At 62.4% G+C, this 24,419-nt stretch overlaps 2 protein-coding genes and 1 long non-coding RNA gene across 3 annotated transcripts; 1 reads left to right on the top strand and 2 right to left on the bottom strand.

Moving 5' to 3' along the window:
* Positions 1-195: 195 nt before the first annotated feature.
* On the bottom strand, positions 196-9,638 carry F11R (F11 receptor). The gene is made up of 9 exons (XM_056511086.1): positions 9,539-9,638; positions 7,805-7,861; positions 6,654-6,770; positions 5,660-5,803; positions 4,547-4,749; positions 3,764-3,866; positions 2,180-2,291; positions 1,323-1,371; positions 196-613 (listed from the first exon to the last, which is right to left on the bottom strand). The coding sequence occupies exons 1-9, from the start codon at positions 9,609-9,611 to the stop codon at positions 578-580; spliced, it is 894 nt and encodes a 297-aa protein (XP_056367061.1). The 5' UTR covers positions 9,612-9,638; the 3' UTR covers positions 196-577.
* A 1,103-nt stretch (positions 9,639-10,741) lies between these two features.
* USF1 (upstream transcription factor 1) lies at positions 10,742-23,971 on the bottom strand. Its single transcript, XM_056511085.1, has 11 exons — positions 23,865-23,971; positions 21,230-21,298; positions 20,725-20,774; positions 19,488-19,606; positions 17,459-17,560; positions 15,869-16,058; positions 15,205-15,292; positions 14,503-14,561; positions 13,229-13,323; positions 13,017-13,145; positions 10,742-11,560 (listed from the first exon to the last, which is right to left on the bottom strand). The coding sequence occupies exons 1-11, from the start codon at positions 23,921-23,923 to the stop codon at positions 11,471-11,473; spliced, it is 1,050 nt and encodes a 349-aa protein (XP_056367060.1). The 5' UTR covers positions 23,924-23,971; the 3' UTR covers positions 10,742-11,470.
* On the top strand, positions 14,612-15,197 carry LOC130263488 (uncharacterized). Its single transcript, XR_008842329.1, has 3 exons — positions 14,612-14,839; positions 14,901-15,098; positions 15,146-15,197. It is a non-coding gene; the product is annotated as an uncharacterized LOC130263488 (long non-coding RNA).
* Positions 23,972-24,419: the final 448 nt, after the last annotated feature.

Below are 24,419 nucleotides of genomic sequence, written 5' to 3'. Positions count from 1 at the left end.
CAGGGACCCTCCCACTGTCCCCAGGGATCCCACGGTGTCCCCTCAATGTCCCCAGGGACCCTCTCAAATGTCCCCCAGGGTGCTGGTGCCCTCCATGTCCCCAGGATCCCCCCCAATGTCCCTTCGATGTCCCCAGTGTCCCCCCAGTGTCCCCCAAGGGTCACCCCCAGTGTCCCCCCAGTGTCACCACGCCAGTAAAGGACACAGGTTTATTTCCAGCACCCCTCCCCCCCCCCATCCCAGTACAGACTGGGACCAGTGGGACACGCGCGGTGTCCCCACGTGGTGGCACCAGTCCCGCCCCCTCCCGGAGCCCCCCCGGGGACAAAGAGGGGACAAGGGGGGGGGGGGACAAAGGGGACAAGGGGGAACGAGGTGAGGGGACAAAGGGGGGACAAAAAAAGGGACAAAGAGGGGACAAAAGGGGACAAGGAGGGGACACGGGGACCCCCAGCCCCCCCCAAGTTCCAGAGGCAGCAGCGGCGAAGGCACCGGGTGAGGATTTAAAAAACGGCAGCGAAAATCCCGCGGGAATTCCGGGAATTGGGAAAAGTGTCCGGGCGGGGCGGCGGTGACGTCACACCAGGAAGGAGGAGGTTTGCTTGAACTCGCCCTGCGGGGACACGGGGACAGCGATGGGGACAGGAATGGGACATGGGGACAGGGATGGGGACATGGGGACAGGGATGGGACATGGGGACATGGGGACAGCGATGGGACACGGGGACAGGGATGGGGACATGGGGACAGGGATGGGACATGGGGACAGGAATGGGACATGGGGACAGGGATGGGACATGGGGACAGGGATGAGGACACGGGGACAGGGATGGGGACAGGGATGGGACACGGGGACAGGGAGACAGGGAGACATGGGGACAGGGATGGGGACACGGGGACAGGATTGGGGACACGGGGACAGGGATGGGGACACGGGGACAGGGATGGGGACATGGGGACAGCGATGGGGACAGGGATGGGGACACGGGGACAGCGATGGGGACAGGGATGGGACATGGGGACATGGGGACAGGGATGGGACACGGGGACAGCGATGGGGACAGGGATGGGGACATGGGGACACGGGGACAGGGATGGGGACAGGGATGGGACACGGGGACAGGGATGGGGACACGGGGACAGCCATGGGGACATTAATGGGGACATGGGGACATCAAAAGGGACATTACTGGGGACACAGGGACATCACAGGTGGCACCATCACCCCCACCACACCCATCCCCACCCGCAGGCCCCTCCTGCCCAGGGACCCCGGGATGTCCCCGGGGTGTCCCCGCCCTGTCCCCGCGTCCCGCCCTCACCTCGCTCCGCCTCGAGGGCTGGCTGTAAATCACCTTCTTGCCGCCGGCGCTGCGGGGAGATCGGGGTTGGGATGTGCCACCCCCTCTGTGTCACCTCTGTCCCCAGCGGGGACACCCCGAGGGACACTGGGGTGACACTGGGGTGACACCGAAGGGACAGGAGGGGGTGGGATCAGCCCGGAGGAGGAGGTGGCTCCGGAGGGACTCACTCTGTTTTTTCTGGAAAAAAGGGAAAAAACGGGATCAGGGGAGGGGACACAGAGGTGACACAGAGGGGGCAGTACTGGGACACGGGGGGGGGACATTATTGGGACACAGGGCCATTCCCAATTCCATCCCAGTCCATTCCCAGTCCATTCCCCGCGATTCCCAGTCCATCCCAGTCTATTTCCAGCCCCATCCCACTCCATTCCCCGCCATTCCCAGTCTATTCCAGTCCATTCCCAATCCATCCCAGTCCACTCCCAGTCCATCCCAGAGTCCCCCCCAGTCCATTCCCCGCCATTCCCAGTCCCATCCCAGTCCAATCCCAGTCCATCCCACTCCGTCCCAATCCCCCCCAGTCCATTCCCCGCCATTCCCAGTCCCTCCCAGTCCACTCCCAGTCCATTCCCCGCCATTCCCAGTCCTATCCCAGTCCAATCCCAGTCCATCCCACTCCGTCCCAATCCATCCCAGTCCATCCCCAATCCATCCCAGTCCCCCCCAGTCCATTCCCCGCCATTCCCAGTCCCATCCCAGTCCAATCCCAGTCCATCCCACTCCGTCCCAGTCCATCCCAGTCCATTCCCCGCCATTCACAGTCCATCCCAGTCCCTCCCCAGTCCATCCCAGTCCATCCCAGTCCCCCCAGTCACTCACTGCTGAAGTAGCCCCGGCTGTAGGCGAACCAGAGCCCGAAGCCGGCGAGCGCCAGGACCAGGAGCAGCAGAACCACGGCGGCCACGATGCCCCCCACGTTCACCTCACCTGGCAGGGGGTCAGGGCTTGGGGTTCCCAAATCCAAACGGGGCTGGGGGCACCTGGGGAGGGGCTGGGGGCACCTGGGGAGGGGCTGGATCCCAGCAGGAAGCAGATCCCAGCGAGAATTTTGGGGTTCCTGACCCCAAATGGGGCTGGATCCACCAGGAGAGGAGCTGGATCCCAAAAGGAAGCAGATCCCAGTGGGAATTTTGGGGTTCCCAAATCCAAATGGGGCTGGGATTGGGGCTGGATCCACCTGGAGAGGGGCTGAATCCCAACAGGGAGCAGATCCCAGTGGGAATTTTGGGGTTTCCAGCTCCAGATGGGCAAGGATTGGGGTCAGATCCACCTGGGGAGCAGCTGGATCCCAGCAGGGAGCAGATCCCAGTGGGAATTTTGGGGTTCCCGGCTCCACATGGGGTGGATGCCAGCAGGAATTTCAGGATTCCCTTTTCCAGCCTGGCTGGATCCCCTGTGGGATCCCACATTCCCACATTCCCACATTCCCGCTATCCCGGGGCTCATTAACATAATTAATGAGGGGGCGGAGCTGGAGAAGGGAAGGGAGAGGCGGGAACGGGGTCGGGATTGGGAAGGGATCGGGAATGAGATGGGATCGGGATCGGGAATGGGATTGGGAATGGGATTGGGAATGAGATGGGATCAGGAATGGGATTGGGACTGGGATCGGGATCAGGATCATGATTGGGATCGGGATTGGGATCAGGATCAGGAATAGGATCAGGATCAGGATGGGATCAGGATTGGGATTGGGATCAGGAATGGGATCAGAATCAGGAATAGGATCAGCATTGGGATCGGGATTGGGATCAGGATCAGGATGGGATCAGTATCAGGAATGGGATGAGGAATAGGATCAGGACTGGGATCAGGATCAGGAATAGGATCAGGACTGGGATCAGGATCAGGATGGGATCAGGATTGGGAGCAGGATCGGGAGCAGGATCAGGAATGGGATGAGGAATGGGATCAGGATTGGGATCAGGATCAGGATTGGGAATGGGATCAGGATTGGGATTGGGATCAGGGATAGGATCAGGATCAGGAATGGGATGAGGAATGGGATCAGGATTGGGATCAGGATCAGGATTGGGATCAGGATCAGGATGGAATGGGATTGGGATCAGGATTGGGATTGGGATCAGGATCAGGAATAGGATCAGGATCAGGATCAGGACTGGGATCAGGAATGGGATCAGGATCAGGACTGGGATCAGGATCAGGACTGGGACCAGGGATCAGGATTGGGAATGGGATCAGGGATCAGGATTGGGATCAGGATCGGGACTGGGATCAGGATCAGGGATCAGGACTGGGATCAGGAATCAGGATCAGGGATCAGGATCAGGATCAGGATTGGGATCAGGATTGGAATCAGGAATAGGATCAGGATCAGGATTGGGATCAGGATTGGAATCAGGAATAGGATCAGGACTGGGATCAGGATCAATCCTTACTGGCCTCCATGTGGAACACGTCGGATTTCTGGGGGGTCCCCACGTTGTTGGAGGCCTCGCAGTGATAATCGCCCGTGTCCCAGCCCCCCACCGGCTCAAAAACCTGCAAAAGGGACAGGGGCAGGAAAAATGGGGGAAATTTGGGAAAAAAGGGGAAAATAAGGGGAAAATGGGGGGAAATAGAGGAGAAAATGGGGGGAAATGGGGGAAAATAGAGAAGAAAATGGGGAGAAAAGGGCAGGAAAATAGAGAAAAGGGACAGGAAAAATGAGAGAGAAGGAGAAGGGCAGGAAAAAAGGGGGAAAGGGCAGGAAAAAGGGAAATGGAGAGGAAAATGGGAAAAGGGACAGGAAAAAAGAGGGAAAGGGCAGGAAAAGGGAGAAAAGGGAGAGGAAGAAAGGGGAGGAGGGCAGGAAAAGGTAAAAGGGAGAGGGAGGAGGGCAGGAAAAGGTGAAAAGGGAGAGGGAGAAGAGGAGGGAAAGGGAGAGGGAAAGGTGAAAGGGAGAGGGAGAAAGGCTGGAAAAATGAAAAAGGGAGATGGAGAAGGGGAGGAAAAGGGAGAAAAGGGAGAGGAAAAGGTGAAAAGGGAGAGGAAAAGGTGAAGGAGCGGGAGAAGAGGAGGAAAAGGGAGAAAAGGGAGAGGAAAAGGTGAAAGGAAGAGGGAGAAGAGGAGGAAAAGAGAGAAAAGGGAGAGGAACAGGTGAAGGAGCGGGAGGAGGGCAGGAACAGGTGAAAAGGGAGAGGAACAGGTGAAGGATGGGAGGAGGGCGGCCCCGCACTGACCAGCTCCCCCGAGCGCGGGTCCAGGCTGTAGGAGGAGTTGCGGAAGGCGGGGTTCGCTCGCGGGTCCTGCGGCAGCTCCGTGCCGTCCTTGTACCAGCGGAAGGTGGGCGGGGGCGAGCCCTGCCCCTCCGAGCAGCGCAGCACCGCCCGCGCTCCCACCGTGGCGGAGCTCGGGACGTGGGCCACGGGCTTGCCCGGGGGCACTGCGGGACAGAGGGACAGTGACAGGGATGGGACTGGGGTGGGACAGGGACAGGGGTGGGACTGGGATGGGACTGGGGTGGGACCGTGACAGGGATGGGACAGGGATGGGACTGGGACAGGGGTGGGACTGGGACTGGGATGGGACTGGGACGGGACTGGGATGGGACTGGGATGGGACTGGGGTGGGACTGGGACAGGGGTGGGACTGGGATGGGACTGGGGTGGGACTGGGACAGGACTGGGGTGGGACTGGGACAGGGGTGGGACTGGGATGGGACTGGGATGGGACAGGGATGGGACTGGGACAGGGGTGGGACAGTGACAGGGATGGGGACAGGGATGGGACTGGGACAGGGGTGGGACTGGGATGGGACTGGGACTGGGGTGGGACTGGGATGGGACAATGACCGGGATGGGGCAGGGACGGCACAGGGACAGAGCAGGTTCAGGAACAGTGACAGGGACAATGACAGGGATGGGACAGTGACAATGACAGTGATGGGACAGGAACAGTGACAGGGATGGGACAATGACAGGGATGGGGCAGGGATGGGACAGGGACGGCACAGGGACAGAGCAGGTTCAGGAACAGTGACAGGGACAGGGATGGGACTGAGCAGGGACAGGGCAGGGACAGGGATGGGACAGGACAATGCAGAGCCACCTCAGGGACAGGGACAGTGACAGCACTGCCTGGAGCCACCCTGGGGACAGGGGCAGGGATAGGGACAAGGCCAGGGCCAGGCACGGCCGGGGACAAGGTGGAGGCCAGGGATGGGGACAAGGACAAGGGACAAGGACTGGGCCAGGGACAATGGAGAGGGCCAGGGATGGGGACAAGGGACAGGGCCAGGGATGGGGACAAGGGCCAGGGATAGGGACAAGGGCCAGGGCCAGGGGTGGGCTGACCCTGCACGATGAGGTTGACCTCGCTCTTGGAGATGTGGCTCCCATCCCCCACCACCTCGCAGATGTAGCGCCCGCTGTCCTCCCGTGTCACCGACTGGAATCGGATGGACGTGCGCGAGAACTGCACCCGGCCCCGGTACGGCTCTGGGACAGGGGACAGTGGGGACAGCAGGGGACATGTGGGGATATTGGGGGACATGTGGGGGGTCAGCAGGGGACACCCCCATGGCCCTACAGGGACTCACAATGTCCCCATCAGCCCATGGACACCCCTGATGTCCCCAGGGGGACACCACAATGGCCCCACAGGGACATCCCAATGTCCCCACGGGCTTTGGGACCCCTCAGTGTCCCCACAGGGCTCCCCTCTGTCCCACTGTCACACCAGAGCCCCCCCACTGTTCCCCCTGTGTCCCCCCCATCCCAACTATCCCCCCCTTTTCCCCCCCCATCCCGGTACCTGTGAGCTCCCCAGTGTCACCCCTGTCCCCCTGTCCCTCTGTCCCTCAGTCCCCCTGTACCTGTCAGCTCCCCGCTGTCCCTCTGTCCCTCTGTCCCCTGTCCCTCTGTCCCCTGTCCCGCTGTCCCCTGTCCCTCTGTCCCTCTGTCCCCTGTCCCTCTGTCCCTGTACCTGTCAGCTCCCCGCTGTCCCCCTGTCCCTCTGTCCCCTGTCCCTCTGTCCCTCTGTCCCTGTACCTGTCAGCTCCCTGCTGTCCCTCTGTCCCCCTGTCCCTCTGTCCCTCTGTCCCCTGTCCCTCTGTCCCTCTGTCCCCTGTCCCCCTGTCCCTCTGTCCCTCTGTCCCCCCATACCTGTCAGCTCCCTGCTGTCCCTCTGTCCCCCTGTCCCTCTGTCCCCCTGTCCCTCTGTCCCCCCGTACCTGTCAGCTCCCCTCTGTCCCCCTGTCCCCCTGTCCCTCTGTCCCCCATACCTGTCAGCTCCCCGCTGTCCCTCTGTCCCCTGTCCCTCTGTCCCCCTGTCCCTCTGTCCCTGTACCTGTCAGCTCCCCGCTGTAGTAGATCAGCCCCAGCGAGGATCCCCTCTGGAATTTCCACTCGATCCGGGGGTCGCTGCTCGCGGCCGAGCGGAACGCGGCGCACGGGATCTCCACGGCTGGGAGGGCGGGCCGGAACCGGGTCAGGACCAGGCCAGAACCGGGTCAGGACCAGGCCAGAACCGGGTCAGGACCAGGCCAGAACCGGGTCAGGACCAGGCCGGAACCGGGTCAGGATCAAACCAGAACCGGGTCAGGACCGGGTCAGGACCAAACCAGAACCGGGTCAGGACCAGGCCAGAACCGGGTCAGGACCAAACCAGAACCGGGTCAGGACCGGGTCAGGACCAGGCCAGAACCGGGTCAGGACCAAACCAGAACCAGGCCAGAACCGGGGCCAGAACCAGAACCGGGACCAGGGTCAGAGCCAGAACCGGGGTCAGAGCCAGAGCCAGGGCCAGAACCGGGGCCGGAACCGGCTCCAGAACCAGGGCCAGGATCAGAGCCAGTCTAAACCAGGCTCAGCAAGAACCAGAACCCGAACCAGAACCAGGGCCAGAACCAGCACCAGCCTAAACTGGGCTCAGCAAGAACCAGAACCAGAACCAGTTGGGATCACCCCAAAACTGGGACCACCCAAACCAGGCTGACCCCAAAGCCTCCCCAGGCAGAGCCCCCACCCCTGGATCCCACGGGGTGACACTGTGGGGACATTGGGGGACACACTGGGGGGACATTGGGGACACACTGGGGGGACATTAGGGATGCATTGGGGACTCATTGGGGACGCATTAGGGACACATCGGGGACACATCTGGGGACACGTTTGAGGACACACTGGGGACATATCAGGGACACATTTGGGGACATATCAGGGACACACTGAGAGGACACATTTGGGGACACGTTTGAGGTGGGGACACGTTTGGGACACACTTGGGACATATCAGGGACACACTGGGGGAACATTAGGGACACATTGAGGGGACACACTGGGGACACATTGGGGGGACATATTTGGGGACATTGGGGGACACACTGGGGACATATCAGGGACACACTTGGGACACATTTGGGGACACTTTTGGGACACACTGGGGACACATTTGGGGACACATTTGGGACACACTGGGGACACTTTTGGGACACTCACGTTTGTGCTCCGGCACTTCCCTGTCCTCCGAGGTCACCTGGGCTCCGGCCAGCGTGGCTACCGAGGGAGGGGAGGGCTGAGCCACCCGCGGGGTCACCGGAGCCGGAAAATCCCGTCCGGGCGCCTCCCGCCCTGCCCAGTTCTGCCCAGTTCTGCCCAGTTCTGCCCAGTTTCGCAGGAAACCGGCCGGGAATGTCGCAATTCCCCCCCCCAGTGTCACCCCCAGTGTCGCCCCCCGGAGCTGCGACATCCCCAGCGCGGGGTTGGCGCCGGTGACTCATCCCGAGCGGGAGCGGCACCGGGAATGTCGCCGGGAATGTCGCCGGGAACGCCTCGGCCGCCACCCTCCTGTGCCACCTTTGCACCCCGGGCGGCTGCCAAGCGAAACCCGGGCGGGAAAAGCGGGATTTGGGGCGGAGAAATTGGGGATTTGGGGGAAAAATTGGGATTTGGGGGGAAAAATTGGGGATTTGGGGGGAAAAAATTGGGATTTGGGGCGGAGAAATGGGGATTTCGGGTGGAGAAATGGGGATTTATGGGGGAGAAATTGGGATTTCGGGGGAAAAAATTGGGATTTTGGGGGGAGAAATGGGGATTTGGGAGGGGAAAATGGGGATTTGGGAGGGGAAAGAATGGAGATTTGGGAGGGGGAAATGGCGGGAAAATCCGGATTTAGGGGGGAAAAATCGGAATTTGGGGGGGAAATTGAGATTTGGAGGGGGGAAATTGGGACTTGGCGGGGTAGAAATTGGGATTTTGGAGGGGGAACCGGGATTTGAGAGGAACAAATTGGGAAAAACTGGGACTTGAGGGAAAAAAAACCGGGATTTGGGAAGGAGGAAATGGAGAAAAAATTGGGATTTGGGGAGAAAAAGGTGGAAAAATCGGGATTTGGGGTCTGGGAATGCCGTGGGAGCCCCTCCTGGAGCGGCTCCGGGATTTTGGGAGTGTTTGGGTGGATCTGGGGAATAAACAACAGGATGGGAACATCCCCCGGGATGGGAACCTGCCAAAACCGGGTCTGAATAAACCGGGACCGGGCAAATCCCGACCTGGTTTGGGTCAATCCCGATCTGGTTTAGGTCAAATCATTTGGGACTGGGTTAATCCCGACCTGGTTTGGGACCAAATAAACCGGGATTGGGTTAATCCAGACCCGTTCGGGGCCCGACCCGGGCAGGATCGGGTTAGTCCCGACTCGGGCCGGTCCCAGCCCGGGCAGGATCGGGTTAATCCCGGCACTGCTGAACACAATGGAGGGGACAGGAAGGCACCGCCGCCGCCACCGCCATTCCCGGTGCCTCCGCTCCGGAACCCCCAAAATTCCCGGGGGTCGGGGGGCCCCGAGCCGCGGCTGCTCCGCGGGGGCTCCGCGAGTTTGGGGGGTCCCGGGGCCGCTGTTCCCCCTCCCGGTGACCCCGAACCGGTATCGGGACCCCCAATCTCGGTACGAACCGGGGCGGGACCTCCGAGACCCCCCCGGTACCGGCACCGCCCGGGAACGCACCGACCCAGCGGAACCCCCCAGTTCCCCATTTCCCCCTCTCGCTTCCCCCGTTCCCCCCCTCCCCAGTATCCCCCCAGTTCCCCTCGCCCCCTCCCCAATTCCCGCCTCCCCCCGTTTCCCGTTTCCCGGTCCCCCCCTCCCCAATCCGCTCCCCGCGCCCCCTCCCCAGTTCCCCGCACGGTTTCCCCTCACCTCTCCCCAGTCTCCCCTCCCCATCCCGCGCTCACCGAGCCCCCCCAGCAGCAGCAGCAGCCCCGGGAGCCGCGGGCCGCCCCCCGCTCGCCGCTCCGCTCCCGCCATGGCGCCGCCGCCCCGCGCCAGGTGCGCCCGCCCCGCCCGGCCCCGCCCACAGCGCTGGAGGCCACGCCCACCCCGCCAGGTGCTGCGTGGCCACGCCCTCTTTGAGCTCTGATTGGCTGTCCCGCCCGTCAGTCCAGACCGCGCGCGCTGATTGGTCAGGAGGTGCCGCCCCCGCGGTTTGATTGGCGGAGGGGAGGGCGGGGAGCGGCGGCCAATGGGAGCGCGCGGGGCGGGGCGGGGGCGGGGCTTGCTGTTGCCATGGCGACCGCGCGGCCTCGGCCGCTAGGGGGCGCTGAGAGCCCGGGCGGGGCTCCCAGTTCGGACCAGTGATCCCCCCCAGTGACCCCAGTGACCCCAGTGACCACCAGTGATCCCCCCCAGTGACCTCCAGTGACCCCAGTGACTCCAGTGACCCCCAGTGACCATCAGTGACCCCAGTGACCCCCCAGTGATCCCCCCCAGTGACCCCCAGTGACCTCCAGTGACCATCAGTGACCTCCAGTGACCTCCAGTGACCCCCCAGTGACCCCCCCAGTGACCTCCAGTGACCCCCAGTGACCCCCAGTGACCTCCAGTGACCCCCCCAGTGACCCCCAGTGACCCCAGTGACCCCAGTGACCCCAGTGACCCCCAGTAACCTCCAGTGACCCCCAGTGACCCCCAGTGACCTCCAGTGACCCCAGTGACCACCCCAGTGCTCCCAGTTCAGACCAGTGACCCCCAGTACATCCCAGTCCCCTCCCAGTGGGGGGTGGGGGGAAGATCCTGGGGGATTTTGGGGGGTCCTGGGTGGGGTCAGGGATTTTTTGGGGTCCCTTTGGGGGAATTTTGGGGCAGTTTTGGGGTTCCCAGGTGGGAATCAGGAATTTTTGGGGTTCCATTGGATGGAATCTGGAATTTTTTAGGAGTCCCTGGAGGAATTTTGGGATTTTCTGGGGGAATTCAGGAGAATTTTGGGATTTTCTGGGTGAATTCAGAGGAATTTTGGGATTTTCTGGGTGAATTCAGGAGAATTTTGGGATTTTCTGGGGGAATTCAAGGGAATTTTCTGGGTGAATTCAGAATTTTGGGGTCTCTTTGGGGTTCCCAGGTGAATTTTGGGGTCCCTTTGGGGAAGAACCTGGAGGACCTAAAAAAAACAAATCCCTATTTTTATTTCTTTTCCTCTTTGCTTTTTTTTTTTTTTTTTTTTTTGGTTTTTTTTTTTCATCCTGGAATATTTTTTTTTGGTTTTTTTTTTTCTTTTTTTTTTTTTTGCAATCCCGAGAGAGTTTAAAAAAAAAAAAAAAAAAAAAAAAAATTCCCAAAACCCCGCGGGGAGAGGGGGAGGGGGATGGTGGGGGGAGGGGCAAAATGGGGGTGGGGGAGGGGTCCCAAAACCCCCCAAAATCCCCTCCCCCAAACCCCAAAACCCCCCCGAGGGCCGCGGGGGGAGGGGAGGGGGAACCCCAAATCCCCTTTTTTTTGGGAGGGGGGGAGGGGCAATATTTAGTGGGGGGAAATTCCCAAAATTTTAGGGGGGTGGGGGAGGGGCGGGGCCGGCGCCCAGCGGGCCGAGAGCGTGGGGGGGAGGGGCGGGTGAATTTTGGGGGGGTCTCGGAGCCCCCCGAGACCACGTGGGGGTGGGGGAGGGGTCACACGGTCATGATTGGGGGGGGGGAGGGGCAAAAACCGAGCGCGGGGGTGGGGGGGAGGGGCTGCCGGGTGGGGGGTTTTTTTTTTTGGGATTCCGGGGAGGTTTTTTGGGATTCCGGGGGGGTTTTTGGGGTTTTTTGGGGCGCGGGGGTGGATTTTGGGGTTTTTTGGGGCGCGGGGGGTGGGCGTGGGGCGGGTTTGGGGGTCCCGGGGGGGTTGGGGGGTCAGTGGGTGTCGTTTTTGATGACGATCTCCAGCCCGTGCTGGCGCAGCTGCGCCCGCAGCAGCAGGTTCTTGTTCTTCAGCTCCTCCACCTGCGTTTGGGGGGGTCAGACACCCCAAAACATCCCTCTGAACCCCAAAACATCCTCCCAGTGCAACCCCAGTACAGCCCAGCAATCCCAGTACAGCCCAGTGCAATCCCAGTGCTCCCAGTACAGCCCAGTAACCCAAACCCCAGCAGCAGGTTCTTGTTCTTCAGCTCCTCCACCTGGATTTTGGGGTTCCAGGGAGTTTTGGGGGGTTCAGACACCCCCAGGACCCCAAAATGGATCCCAGTCCCATCCCAGTCACCCCAACCACACCCCAGTCCCACTCCCAGTCCCTCCCAGTGCTCCCAGTGCCACCTGCTGGTGCAGGACCTCGCTGTCCATGTGCAGCTGCTCCAGCTCTGACCCCATTGATCCCAGTCCCATATCAATGATCCCAGTGATCCCAATCCCATCCCATTGATCCTGATCCTATTCCCAGTGCTCCCAGCCCCGTTCCCAGTCTCTCCCAGTCCCTCCCAGTGCTCCCAGTCCCACCTGCTGGCGCAGGACCTCACTGTCCATGTGCAGCTGCTCCAGCTCTGATCCCCTCTGGATGCTCCCAGTCCCATTGATCCCAATCCCATTCCCAGTGCTCCCAGCCCCATTCCCAGTGCTCCCAGCCCTGTTCCCAGTGCTCCCAGCCCCGTTCCCAGTGCTCCCAGCCCTGTTCCCAGTGCTCCCAGCCCCATTCCCAGTCCCTCCCAGTGCTCCCAGTGCCACCTGCTGGCGCAGGACCTCGCTGTCCATCTGCAGCTGCTCCAGCTCTGACCCCATTGATCCCAGTCCCATATCAATGATCCCAGTGATCCCAATCCCATCCCATTGATCCTGATCCCGTTCCCAGTGCTCCCAGCCCTGTTCCCAGTGCTCCCAGCCCCATTCCCAGTGCTCCCAGTCCCTCCCAGCCCCATTCCCAGTGCTCCCAGCCCCGTTCCCAGTGCTCCCAGCCCCATTCCCAGTGCTCCCAGCCCTGTTCCCAGTGCTCCCTGTTCCCAGTGCTCCCAGCCCCGTTCCCAGTGCTCCCAGCCCCGTTCCCAGTGCTCCCAGCCCCATTCCCAGTGCTCCCAGCCCCGTTCCCAGTCCCTCCCAGTGCTCCCAGTCCCACCTGCTGGCGCAGGACCTCCTTGTCCATCTGCAGCTGCTCCAGCTCTGACCCCATTGATCCCAGTCCCATATCAATGATCCCACTGACCCCAGCCCTATTCCCAGTGCTCCCAGCCCCGTTCCCAGTCCCTCCCAGTCTCTCCCAGTCCTCCCAGCCCCATTCCCAGTCTCTCCCAGTCCCTCCCAGTGCTCCCAGGGTCCCACCTGCTGGCACAGGACCTCCTTGTCCATCTGCAGCTGCTCCAGCTCTGATCCCCTCTGGACGCTCCCATTCCCATTGATCCCGATCCCATTCCCAGTGCTCCCAGCCCCGCTCCCAGTCCCTCCCAGTCCCTCCCAGTGCTCCCAGTCCCACCTGCTGGCGCAGGACCTCGTTGTCCATCTGCAGCTGGTCCAGCCCCTGCAGCTCCTCGCTCAGCCGCAGGTTGCTCTGCCGCAGCTCCTGGATGTAGTCGCAGGCCTTGGACAGGATCCCGCCCTTGCTCTGGGATTCGGGAATTTCGGGGTCACCGCGGGAATCCCGGGAGCCGGGTGGGGGGAGGGGAGGGTGGGGGAGGGGAGGGGCACCTGTCCAGATTTGGTGTTTTCCATGGAGCAGTCGGGGATGATCTTGGACAGCTGCACGATCCAGTTGTTGATCTTGTCCCGGCGCCGGCGCTCCACTGGGAACGGGAAAAACGGGAATAATAATGGGAATGATGGGAATAATAATGGGGAATAACGGGAATAATAAATTGGATAATGGGAATAATAAATGGGAATGATGGGAATAATAATGGGAATAATGGGAGTAATGGGAATAATGGGAATAATAATGGGAATAACGGGAATAATAATGGGAATAATGGGAGTGATGAGAATAATGGGAATAATAATGGGAATAATGGGAATAATAATGGGAATAATGGGAATAATAATGGGAATAACGGGAATAATAATGGGAATAATGGGAGTAATGGGAATAATGGGAATAATAATGGGAATAACGGGAATAATAATGGGAATAATGGGAGTGATGAGAATAATGGGAATAATAATGGGAATAATGGGAATAATAATGGGAATAATGGGAATAATAGGAGCGATGGGAATAACGGGAATAATAATGGGAATAATGGGAGTAATGGGAGTGATGGGAGTAATGGGAATAATGGGAATAATGGCAGTAATGGGAGTAATGGGAGTAATGGGAATAATGGGAATAATGGGAGTGATGGGAATAATGGGAATGGGAATAATGGGAGTAATTGGAGTAATGGGAGTAATGGGAATGGGCATGGGGAATGGGGATGGGGAATGGAGAATAGGAATTCACAATTGGAATGACAATTCCCAGTGGGAACGGAGGATTGGGAACGGGAATTCCCAGTGGGGATTGGGATCAGGTGGGAATGGGAATGGGAATTCGCCACTGGGAATGGGGGACTGGGGTGACCCTTGGGATCAGGGTGACCCTTTGGGATGAGGATGGCCACTCAGGATGACCCCTGGGATAGGGGTGACCCCTGTGCTGACCCCTGGAGTGACCCCTGAGCTGACCCCTGAGGTGAAGCTGAGCTGACCCCTGCCCTGACCCCTGTGGTGACCCCTGCTGACCCCTGAGCTGACCCCTGAGCTGACCCCTGAGCTGACCCCTGAGGTGAAGCTGAGCTGACCCCTGCCCTGACCCCTGTGGTGACCCCTGCTGACCCCTGAGCTGACCCCTGAGCTGACCCCTGAGGTGAAGCTGAGCTGACCCCTGCCCTGACCCCTGTGGTGACCCCTGCTGACCCCTGACCCCTGTGGTGACCCCTGCTGACCCCTGACCCCTGCTGACCCCTGCTGACCCCTGCCCCCGGTACCTTCGTTGTGCTGTGCCCGGCGCTTCTCGTCCCGCGTGGCTCGGGGAGCCTCCGACTTCCTGTGGGGAGGGGCACAGGTGTGCACAGGTGTGTCCCAGGTGTGCCCAGGTACACCTGGGTGTATCCCTGCTGTGTCTGAATGGGTCCAGGTGTGCCCCAGGTGTGTTTGGGTGTGGCCCAGGTGTGTCTGAATGGGTCCAGGTGTGCCCCAGGTGTGTTTGGGTGTGGCCCAGGTGTGTCTGAATGGGTCCAGGTGTGCCCCAGGTGTGTTTGAGTATGTCCCAGGTGTGTCTGAATGGGTCCAGGTGTGCCCCAGGTGTGTTTGGGTGTGGCCCAGGTGTGCCCCAGCATGCCCAGGTGTGTTTGAGTGTGTCCCAGGTGTGTGTGGGTGTGTACAGGTGTCTCTGGATGTGTCCCAGGTGTATCCCAGATGCATCTGGGTGGGGTCCAGGTGTGTCCTGGTGTGGCTGGATGTATCCCACCTGTAACCCAGGTGTGTCTGGGTGTATCCCAAGTGCGTCCCAGGTGTGCCCAGGTGTGTTCTAAGTGCCCCCAGGTGTGCCCGGGTGTACCCCAGCACACCTAGGTGTGCCCAGGTGCGTTCTTCTAAGTGCCCCCCCAGGTGTGCTCTAAGTGCCCCCAGGTGTGCTCTAAGTGCCCCCAGGTGTGCCCCAGCACCCCCAGGTGTGCCCAGGTACTCACGGGGAGTAGGGGTGGGCTCGGGGGGCGATGGAGCGCTGGGCCCCCCCCGGGAGCACCTCCTGGGGTGACATCATCACGAAAAACTGCCCTGTGAGCCCAGAGCCACAGGTGAGACCCCAATCCCACCCAGGTGAACCCTAACCCAACCCAACCCAGCCCAGGTGACCCTAAACCCACCCAGGTGGCCTCCAACCTAACCCAGGTGCCCCCAAACCCTGTCCAGGTGAGCCCAAATTCACCCCAGGTGAGCCCAAATTCACCCCAGGTGAGCCCCAATTCACCCCAGGTGAGCCCCAATTCCCCCCAGGTGAGCCCAAATTCACCCCAGGTGAGCCCCAATTCACCCCAGGTGAGCCCAAATTCACCCCAGGTGAGCCCAAATTCACCCCAGGTGCCCTCAAACTGGGACAGGTGAGTCCCAATTCCCCTCAGGTGAGCCCCATTTACCCCAAGTGCCCCCAAACCCTGTCCAGGTGAACCCCAATTCACCCCAGGTGAGCCCAAATTCCTCCCAGGTGAGCCCCCATTCCCCCCAGGTGAGCCCCCATTCCCCCCAGGTGAGCCCAAATTCACCCCAGGTGCCCTCAAACTGGGACAGGTGAGCCCCAATTCCCCCCAGGTGAGTCCCAATTTCCCCCAGGTGCCCCCCCACCCCCCTGCTCACCTGTGGGCGTGGGCTGGCCCAGCAGCGCCTCGGAGCTCTGGGTGGTGACCACGGCGGTGGCCGCGGTGGCCGCGGTGGCGGCGGCGCCATCGGCCACGCCCGCGGCCGGGAAATAGGTGTAGTGGGTCTCGGTGGGAGCCGCCTCCGTGTCCACGGCGTCCTCGCTGGTGAACGCGCCCTGGATCACCGCCTGTACAGGTGGGACAGGTGAGGAACAGGTAAGGGACAGGTGAGGGAACAGGGACAGGTGAGGGACAGGTGGGACAGGTGACAAAAATGGGACAGGTGAGGGACAGGTGAGACAGGTGAAGGACAGGTGAGACACAGGTGGGAGCCGCCTCCGTGTCCACGGTGTCCTCGCTGGTGAACGCGCCCTGGATCACCGCCTGTAACAGGGGAGACAGGTGAGGGACAGGTGAGGGACAGGTGAGGGACAGGTGAGGGACAGGTGAGGAGGGTCACAGGTAAGGGACAGGTGAGGGACAGGTGGGAGCCGCCTCCGTGTCCACCGTGTCCTCGCTGGTGAACGCGCCCTGGATCACCGCCTGTAACGGGACAGGTGGGACAGGTGAGGGACAGGTGGGACAGGTGAGACACAGGTGGGACAGGTGAGACAGGTGAGACACAGGTGGGACAGGTGAGACAGGTGAGGGACAGGTGGGAGCCGCCTCCGTGTCCACCGTGTCCTCGCTGGTGAACGCGCCCTGGATCACCGCCTGTAACGGGGGACAGGTGAGGGACAGGTGAGGGACAGGTGAGGGACAGGTGAGGGACAGGTGAGGGACAGGTGAGGGACAGGTGGGACAGGTGAGGGACAGGTGAGGGACAGGTGGGAGCCGCCTCCGTGTCCACGGCGTCCTCACTGGTGAACGTGCCCTGGATCACCGCCTGTAACAGGACAGGTGGGACAGGTGAGGAACAGGTGGGACAGGTGGAACAGGTGGGACAGGTGAGGGACAGGAGGGGACAGGTGAGGGACAGGTGGGACAGGTGAGGGACAGGTGAGACATAGGGAGACAGGTGAGGGACAGGTTAGACATTGGTGGGAGCCGCCTCCGTGTCCACGGCGTCCTCGCTGGTGAACGCGCCCTGGATCACCGCCTGTAACAGGAGACAGGTGAGGGACAGGTGAGACAGGTGAGGGACAGGTGAGACAGGTGAGGGACAGTTGAGGGACAGGTGAGACATGAGTGGGAGCCGCCTCCGTCTCCGCTGCATCTTCACTCACTTGCGGTGGCCTGAACAGGGACAGGTGAGATACAGGTGAGGGAGAGGTGAAGGAGAGGACAGACAGGTGAGGGACAGGTGAGACATACGTGACAGATGAGGGACAAGTGAGACACAGGTGGGAGATGCCTCCACCTCGCTCGTGAACGCACCCTGGATCACTGCCTGCTCAGGTGAGGGACAGGTGCAACAGGTGAGGGACAGGTAGGGAGCAGAGGAGACAGGTGACGCACAGGTGGGACACAGGTGAGACACAGACGGAACAGGTAAGGCACAGATGGGATACAGGTAGGACACATGGGACAGGTGAGACACTGGGGGGGTGGGGACAGAGGGGACAGTGGGCGTGGCCAGGTGACACACCTGTGTCATGGACTGCGTGGCCGGGTAGCCGCTGATGGCGCTGGTGCCCTCGGTCTGCGCGTCCAGCTGCCCGTCAGCCACCTGGATCACCCGGTACATCACCTGCCACAGGTGTGACACACACAGGTGAGACAGAGAGACACCACCTGATACATCACCTGTGACAGGTGTGACACACACAGGTGAGACAGAGACCCCACCTGGATCACCTGATACATCACCTGTGACAGGTGTGACACACACAGGTGAGACAGAGACCCCACCTGGATCACCCGGTACATCACCTGCCACAGGTGTGACACACACAGGTGAGACAGAGAGACCCCCCTGGATCACCTGGTACATCACCTGCCACAGGTGTGACACGCACAGGTGAGACAGAGACCCCACCTGTGACAGGTGGGCCACTCAGGTGTGACACAGAGACCTCCCCAGAGCCACCCCACAGTGTCCCCCAGGTGTGCCCAGGTACCAGGATACCCCCACCTGTATCCAGGTGTATCACAGGTAACCCCCAGTGTATCCAGGTGTACCCAGGTGCCTCCCCAGGTATATCCAAGCTCCCCAGGTGTATCCCAGGTATATCCAGCTGCCCCTCAGGTGTGTCACAGGTGTGCCCAGGTACTGCTAGGTGTATCCAGGGGTACCCCAGGTGTGCCACAGGTGTGCCCAGGTACTGCTAGGTGTATCCAGGGGTACCCCAGGTGTGTCACAGGTGTGCCCAGGTATTCCTAGGTGTATCCAGGGGCACCCCAGGTGTGTCACAGGTGTGCCCAGGTATTCCAAGGTGTATCCAGGGGCACCCCAGGTGTGCCCACGTGTACCCCAGGTGCATTCCAGCCCCTGCAGCTGCCCCCAGGTGTATCCCAGCCCCTCCAGGTGTGCCCAGATGTGCCCCTAGATGTGTACAGGTATATCCCAGGTGCATCCAGGTGTGCCCAGGTGCCCCCAGATGTGTACAGGCGTATCCAGGTGTACCCCAGGTGCTCCCAGGTGTATCCCAGCCCCCCTAGGTGTGCCTAGGTGTATCCAGGTGTGCCTAGATGCCCCCCAGGTGTATCCCAGGTGTGTCCAGGTGTATCCAGGTATGCCCAGGTGCCCCCCAGGTGTATCCCAGCCCCCCCAGGTGTGCCCAGGTGCCCTCCAGGTGAATCCCAGGTGTACCCCAGGTGTATCCCAGGTGCTCCCAGGTGTGCCCAGGTGTACCCCAGGTGTGCCCAGGTGCATCCTAGATGTACCCCAGGTGTATCCCAGCCCCCCCAGGTTTATCCCAGGTGTGCCCAGGTGCCCTCCAGGTGAATTCCAGGTGTACCCCAGGTGCTCCCAGGTGTATCCCAGCCCCCCCAGGTGCTCCCAGGTGTACCCTAGGTGTCCCCCAGCCCCCCCAGGTGTATCCCAGCCCCCCCAGGTGTACCCCAGGTTTATCCCAGCTGTATCCCAGCCCCCCCAGGTGTATCCCAGGTGCTCCCCAGCCCCCCCAAGTGTCTCCCAGCCCCCCCAGGTGTCTCCCAGCTCCCCCAGGTGTATCCCAGCCCCCCCCAGGTATACCCCAGGTATAACGCAGCCCCCCCAGGTGCTCCCAGGTGCTCCCAGATGTACCCCAGGTTTAACCCAGGTGTACCCCAGGTGTCCCTCAGCCCCCCCAGGTGTGCCCAGGTGTACCCAGCTGCCCCCCAGGTGTCTCCCAGCCCCCCCAGGTGTATCCCAGCCCCCCCAGGTGCTCCCAGGTGCCCCCAGGTGTACCCCAGGTTTAACCCAGGTGCCCCCAGGTGTCCCCCAGCCCCCAAGTGCCCCCAGCCCCCAGGTGTCCCCCAGCCCCCCAGGTGTCTCCCAGCCCCCAGGTGCCCCCAGCCCCCAGGTGTATCCCAGGTGTACCCCAGGTGTCCCCCAGCCCCCCAGGTGTATCCCAGGTGCCCCCAGGTGTCCCCCAGCCCCCCAGGTGCCCCCAGGTGTCTCCCAGCCCCCCCAGGTGTCCCCCAGCCCCCAGGTGCCCCCAGCCCCCAGGTGCCCCCAGCCCCAGGTGCGGTACCTGCGTGCCGCCGCCCTCGGTCCTGAACACATACTTGACGCCGGGGTCGGGGAAGGTGGCGGCCGATTGGATGCTGGCGATGGCCACGGAGGTGGGGTCCTCGCCCGTGGCCACCGAGCCTGGGGGCACCCAGAATTGGGGAGGGGCACAGAATTGGGCAGGGGGCACTCAGACTGGGGGAGGGGCACAGAACTGGGGAGGGGCACCCAGAATTGGGGAGGGGCACCCAGAACTGGGGAGGGGGCACCCAGAATTGGGGAGGGGGCACCAAAATTGGGGAGGGGGCACTCAGAACTGGGGAAGGGGCACCCAAAAGTGGGGAGGGGCACCCAAAATTGGGGAGGGGCACAGAATTGCGGAGGGGCACCCAGAACTGGGGAGGGGCACCCAGAATTGGGGAGGGGGCACAGAATTGGGGAGGGGGCACAGAATTGGGGAGGGGCACAGGATGGGGAGGGGCACCCAGAACTGGGGAGGGGGCACCCAGAATTGGGGAGGGGCACAGAATTGGGGAGGGGGCCCCAAAAGTGGGGAGGGGCACCCAGAACTGGGGAGGGGGCACCCAGAATTGGGGAGGGGCACAGAATTGGGGAGGGGGCCCCAAAAGTGGGGAGGGGCACCCAGAACTGGGGAGGGGGCACCCAGAATTGGGGAGGGGCACCCAGAATTGGGGAGAGGCACCTGAAACTGGGGAGGGGCACCCAAAAATGGGGAGGGGGCACCCAGAATTGGGGAAGGGCACCTAAATTGGGGAGGGGCACCCAAAATTGAGGAGGGGCACCCAGAATTGGGTAGGGGGCACTCAGAAAGGGGGAGGGGCACCCAAAATTGGGGAGGGGCAGCCAGACTGGGGGTAATGGACATGGGATTGGGGGAACACACCTGAAACTGGGGAGGGGGCACAGAATGGGAGAGGGGCACCCAGAATGGGGGAGGGGCACTCAGAATTGGGGAGGGGGCACCCAGAATTGGGGAGGGGGCAGCCAGACTGGGGGGATGGACATGGGACTGGGGGAACACACCTGAAATTGGGGAGGGGGCCCCAAAATTGGGGAGAGGCACCCAAAAGTGGGGAGGGGCACCAGAATTGGGGAGGGGGCCCCAAAAGTGGGGAGGGGCACCCAGAATTGGGGAGGGGCACCCAAAACTGGGGATTTCCACACCACAAAACCCCCCTAATCCCCCCCCAAAAAAAACCCAAATCCCCCCAAACCCCAATTTCGGGGTCCCCCCTCACCTTCCTGGATCTGCACCGTCCCCTCCTCCGTCTCTGCTGCTTTTTGCTGCCTGGGGGGGGAGGGGACACAGTGAGGGGGGGGTCCCTGAGCCCCACCCCCCCCCCCTAATCTGGGGACCCAAATCCCCCATCCCTGGATCCCAGATTGGATTTGGGGGGTCTGGGATCGTTTTGGGGGGAGTCCCTGGTTCGGTTTTGGGGGTACCAAGGCAGTTCTGGGGGATCCCAGATGAGATTTGGAGATCCTGGGGCAGTTTGGGTCACCTTGGGGGTTCCCAGAGCAGATTTTGGGGGTCCTGGGTCGGATTTTGGGGTCCCAGGTCAGAGTTTGGGAGCCCCATGTGAGTTTTGGGGTCCCAGGTCAGAGTCTGGGGGTCCCAGGTCAGATTTTGGGGTCCCAGGTGAGTTTTGGGGTCCTAGATCAGATGTTGGGGGTCCCAGGTCATCTTGGGGGGTCCCAAGTCAGATTTTGGGGTCCCAGGTCAGATTTTGGGGTCCCACTCACCCCTTCATGGCTCGGCTCCCTCGGGCATCAGCGGGGCGGGAGCGGAGGAGCCTGACGGCCTTCAGAGCCCTGAGGGGACAGCGGGGTCAGGGACAGGGACAGGGACATGGGGACAGAGGGACAGGGGGACATGGGGACAGCAGGGACAGGGGGACAGCGGGGTCAGGGACAGAGGGACATGGGGACAGCGGGGTCAGGGACAGGGACAGGGACAGGGACATGTGGACAGCAGGGACAGGGACATGGGGACAGCAGGGACAGGGGGACAGTAGGGACAGGGACAGGGACATGGGGACAGGGGGACAGCAGGGACACGGGGACACAGGGACAGTGGGGTCAGGGATAGTGGGACACAGGGACATCAGGGTGAGGGACACTGGGAGACAGGGACACCAGCACACAGGGACAGCAGGACATGGGGACAACGGGGTCAGGGACACTGGGACACCGGGACATGGGACCACCAGGGACACAGGGACACTGGGATACGGGGACAGGGGAACTGGTGACACTGGATACAGGGACAGGGGAATTGGTGACACTGGATACAGGGACACCGGGGTCAGGGACAACAGGATATGGGGACACAGGGGACAGGGACATGGGGACAGGGATATCAGGATATGGGGACAGGAATGTGGGGATTGAGGGATACAGGGATGGGGACAGGGATGGGGACAGGGACAGGGTGGGGACAGGGACACAGGGACACAGGGACACATCTAGGGACAAAGGAGAATGGGGATGGGGACAGGGATGGGGACATGGGGGCACAGGGATGGGGACAGGGATGGGGACAGGGACAGGGTGGGGACAGGAACACAGGGACACGCAAATAGGGACAAAGGAGACTGGGGATGGGGACAGAGATGGGGACATGGGGACAGGGATGGGGACAGGGACAGGGATGGGGACAGGGATGGGGACACAGGGACAGGATTGGGGACACGGGGACAGGGATGGGGACACAGGGACAGGGATGGGGACATGGCAGGGACAGGGATGGGGACAGGACAGGGACAGGGACAGGGATGGGGACACAGGGACAGGGATGGGGACAGGGATGGGGACACAGGGATTGGGATGGGGACAGGGATGGGGACACGGGGACAGGATGGGGACACAGGGACAGGGACACACAAGGGTCAGGGACAGGAGAGGGACACAGGGATGGTGACAGAGACACAGGGACAGGGACACAACAGGGACACAGGGATGGGAACAGGAACTGGGACACTGGGATGGGACACGGGGATGGGACACTGGGATGGGACACTGGGATGGGACACGGGGATGGGACACTGGCCACCCTGACCAGACACTGGCCACCACCACGGGCCACTGGCCACCACAATGTGACACTGGCCACTGTGACCAGTCACTGGTCACCACCATGGGACACCGGCCACCACAAACAGGCACTGGCCACCAGGATGGGACACTGGTCACTGTGACCTGACACCAGTGGGACACTGGCCACCACCACGGGACAGCAGGAGTGACCACTGTGACCACCACAGCCACCGTGGGACACCGGCACGGTGACACTGACCACTGGCCACCACCAAGGGACACCTGTGAGCAGCCACAGCCACATTTCCGGGTGTCCCCCCACTCCCACTTGCCATCCCAGCAGGTGACAACATGTCCCCAAACCCACCTGATCTGTCCCCAAACCCACCAGCTCCCCCAGGGTGACACCGTGGGGTCTCCCCGTCACCCCAAGGTGGCCACAACCAACAGGGTCACCCTCAGTGTCCCCACTGTCACCTGGACTGGGGAAACTGGGGGAGGGGACAAGCTGGGGGTCACTGGGGAGGGGGGTGACAAGGGGACATTAATGAGGGGTTATGGGGGGACACACTGGGAGGGACAGGAATTTGGGGGGGACATTTGTGGGGTGACAGTGACAGAGCAGGGGGAGGAACGCGAGGTGGGGGGTGACAAAACTGGAGGGGGGTGACAGTGACAGAGCTGGGGGGGCAGAGTGGGGACACACAAAGGGGGGTGACACGAAGGGGTGACAGTGACGGAGCTGGGGGGGGACAGGGGGGCAGCAAGGGGGTGACAGAGTGGGGACACACAAGGGGGGGGTGACAGAAGGGGGGGTGACAGAAGGGGGGGTGACACAAGGGGGGGTGACACAAGGGGGGGGTGACACAGAGACCCGGGGGGAGGGGATGGATACGAGGCGGGGTGACAAAGTGAGGGGCGGACACCAAAGGGGTGACAGCGACAAAACGGGGACACAAACACGGGTAGGGGGGGAGGGGACACAAAAAGGGTGACAAAGTGGGGGGGGGGCGGGGGGGCGCCACCGCCACAGCGGGGCGGGGGGGGACACGAAAGGGTGACAAAGTGGGGGGGCCGCGACACGCAGGGGGGTGACACCGCCACACGGGGGGGGGTCGTTACCGAGCGGGGGGAGGGGACAGCGCCGGGGGGTGACGGTGACAACCCGCCGCGCGCGCCTGAGGGGGGGTCACCCCGCCGCCCCCCCCCCCCGCCCCTCCCCGCGGGCCCGGCGGGCGCGGCCGCTCCCCCCCCCCCCCGCGGCCGGGGCCGTGCCGGGGCTCCGGTGCCGCCGTTCCCGGCCCGGTTCGCCGCCCCGGGCCCCGCGGGCCCCCCCCGGTACCTCTCGGCCTCGGGCCCTGCGCGCCTTCGGCCCCTTGTCTCGCCATGGGCCCCGCACATGCGCACTGCGCCGCCGCGCCGCCATCTTGCGCGCGGGCGGAAGTTCCCCCTCACGCGGCCCCGGCCCGGCTTCGCGCCGCCATCTTGGGCCGCAGCCGCCATCTTGGCGCCTGGCACGGCCGCCCTCACGGCCGGGCGCCATCTTAGAGCACGGGACCGCGCGCGGCGCCATCTTAGACGGCGAGGCGCTGCCGCCGCCATCTTGGGTGTGGGCAGCGCCATGTTGGAAACGGGCGGCGCTCGGTGAGGGCCGTGATGGGGGCGCGGGGACAGAACCGGAGCCTCCTGAGGGTGCGGGATCCCCGCGCGATCCATCGGTCCCTGGGGGGGTTTGGGAGCTGCGCCCGCAGACCCCGGCCCGCCCACGCGGTGAGGCCGCCGTGGGCGCCGCCATGTTGAGGCAAAGATGGCGGCGGTGTAAACAAAGGCCAGGGGTTGTCCCTGGGTTCCTGTCACCTCAGTGTCACCCTGTCCCCGTGTGCCTGTGAATCCGTGT

Source organism: Oenanthe melanoleuca, chromosome 25 (assembly GCF_029582105.1).
Source record: "Oenanthe melanoleuca isolate GR-GAL-2019-014 chromosome 25, OMel1.0, whole genome shotgun sequence".
In the NCBI taxonomy this organism is placed as follows: Eukaryota; Metazoa; Chordata; class Aves; order Passeriformes; family Muscicapidae; genus Oenanthe; species Oenanthe melanoleuca.
This window is presented reverse-complemented; position numbering and strand designations above follow the sequence as displayed.

Bases quoted from the DNA above. Each gene is read 5' to 3' on its own strand.
- F11R (XM_056511086.1), bottom strand. From the start codon at position 9,611: ATGGCGGGAGCGGAGCGGCGAGCGGGGGGCGGCCCGCGGCTCCCGGGG. The intron at 2,292-3,763 runs GTAAGGATTGAT...ACCCCCTGCCAG, and splicing joins CGTGTTCCACATGGAGGCCA to GTGAGGTGAACGTGGGGGGC. The intron at 614-1,322 runs GTGAGGGCGGGA...GTGTCCCCGCAG, and splicing joins AGCCCTCGAGGCGGAGCGAG to GGCGAGTTCAAGCAAACCTC.
- USF1 (XM_056511085.1), bottom strand. From the start codon at position 23,923: ATGTGCGGGGCCCATGGCGAGACAAGGGGCCGAAGGCGCGCAGGGCCC. The intron at 16,059-17,458 runs GTGTGTCACCTG...CCACCTGTACAG, and splicing joins CCACGCAGTCCATGACACAG to GCGGTGATCCAGGGCGCGTT. The intron at 11,561-13,016 runs GTGGGACTGGGA...CCCCAAACGCAG, and splicing joins ACGAGGTCCTGCGCCAGCAG to GTGGAGGAGCTGAAGAACAA.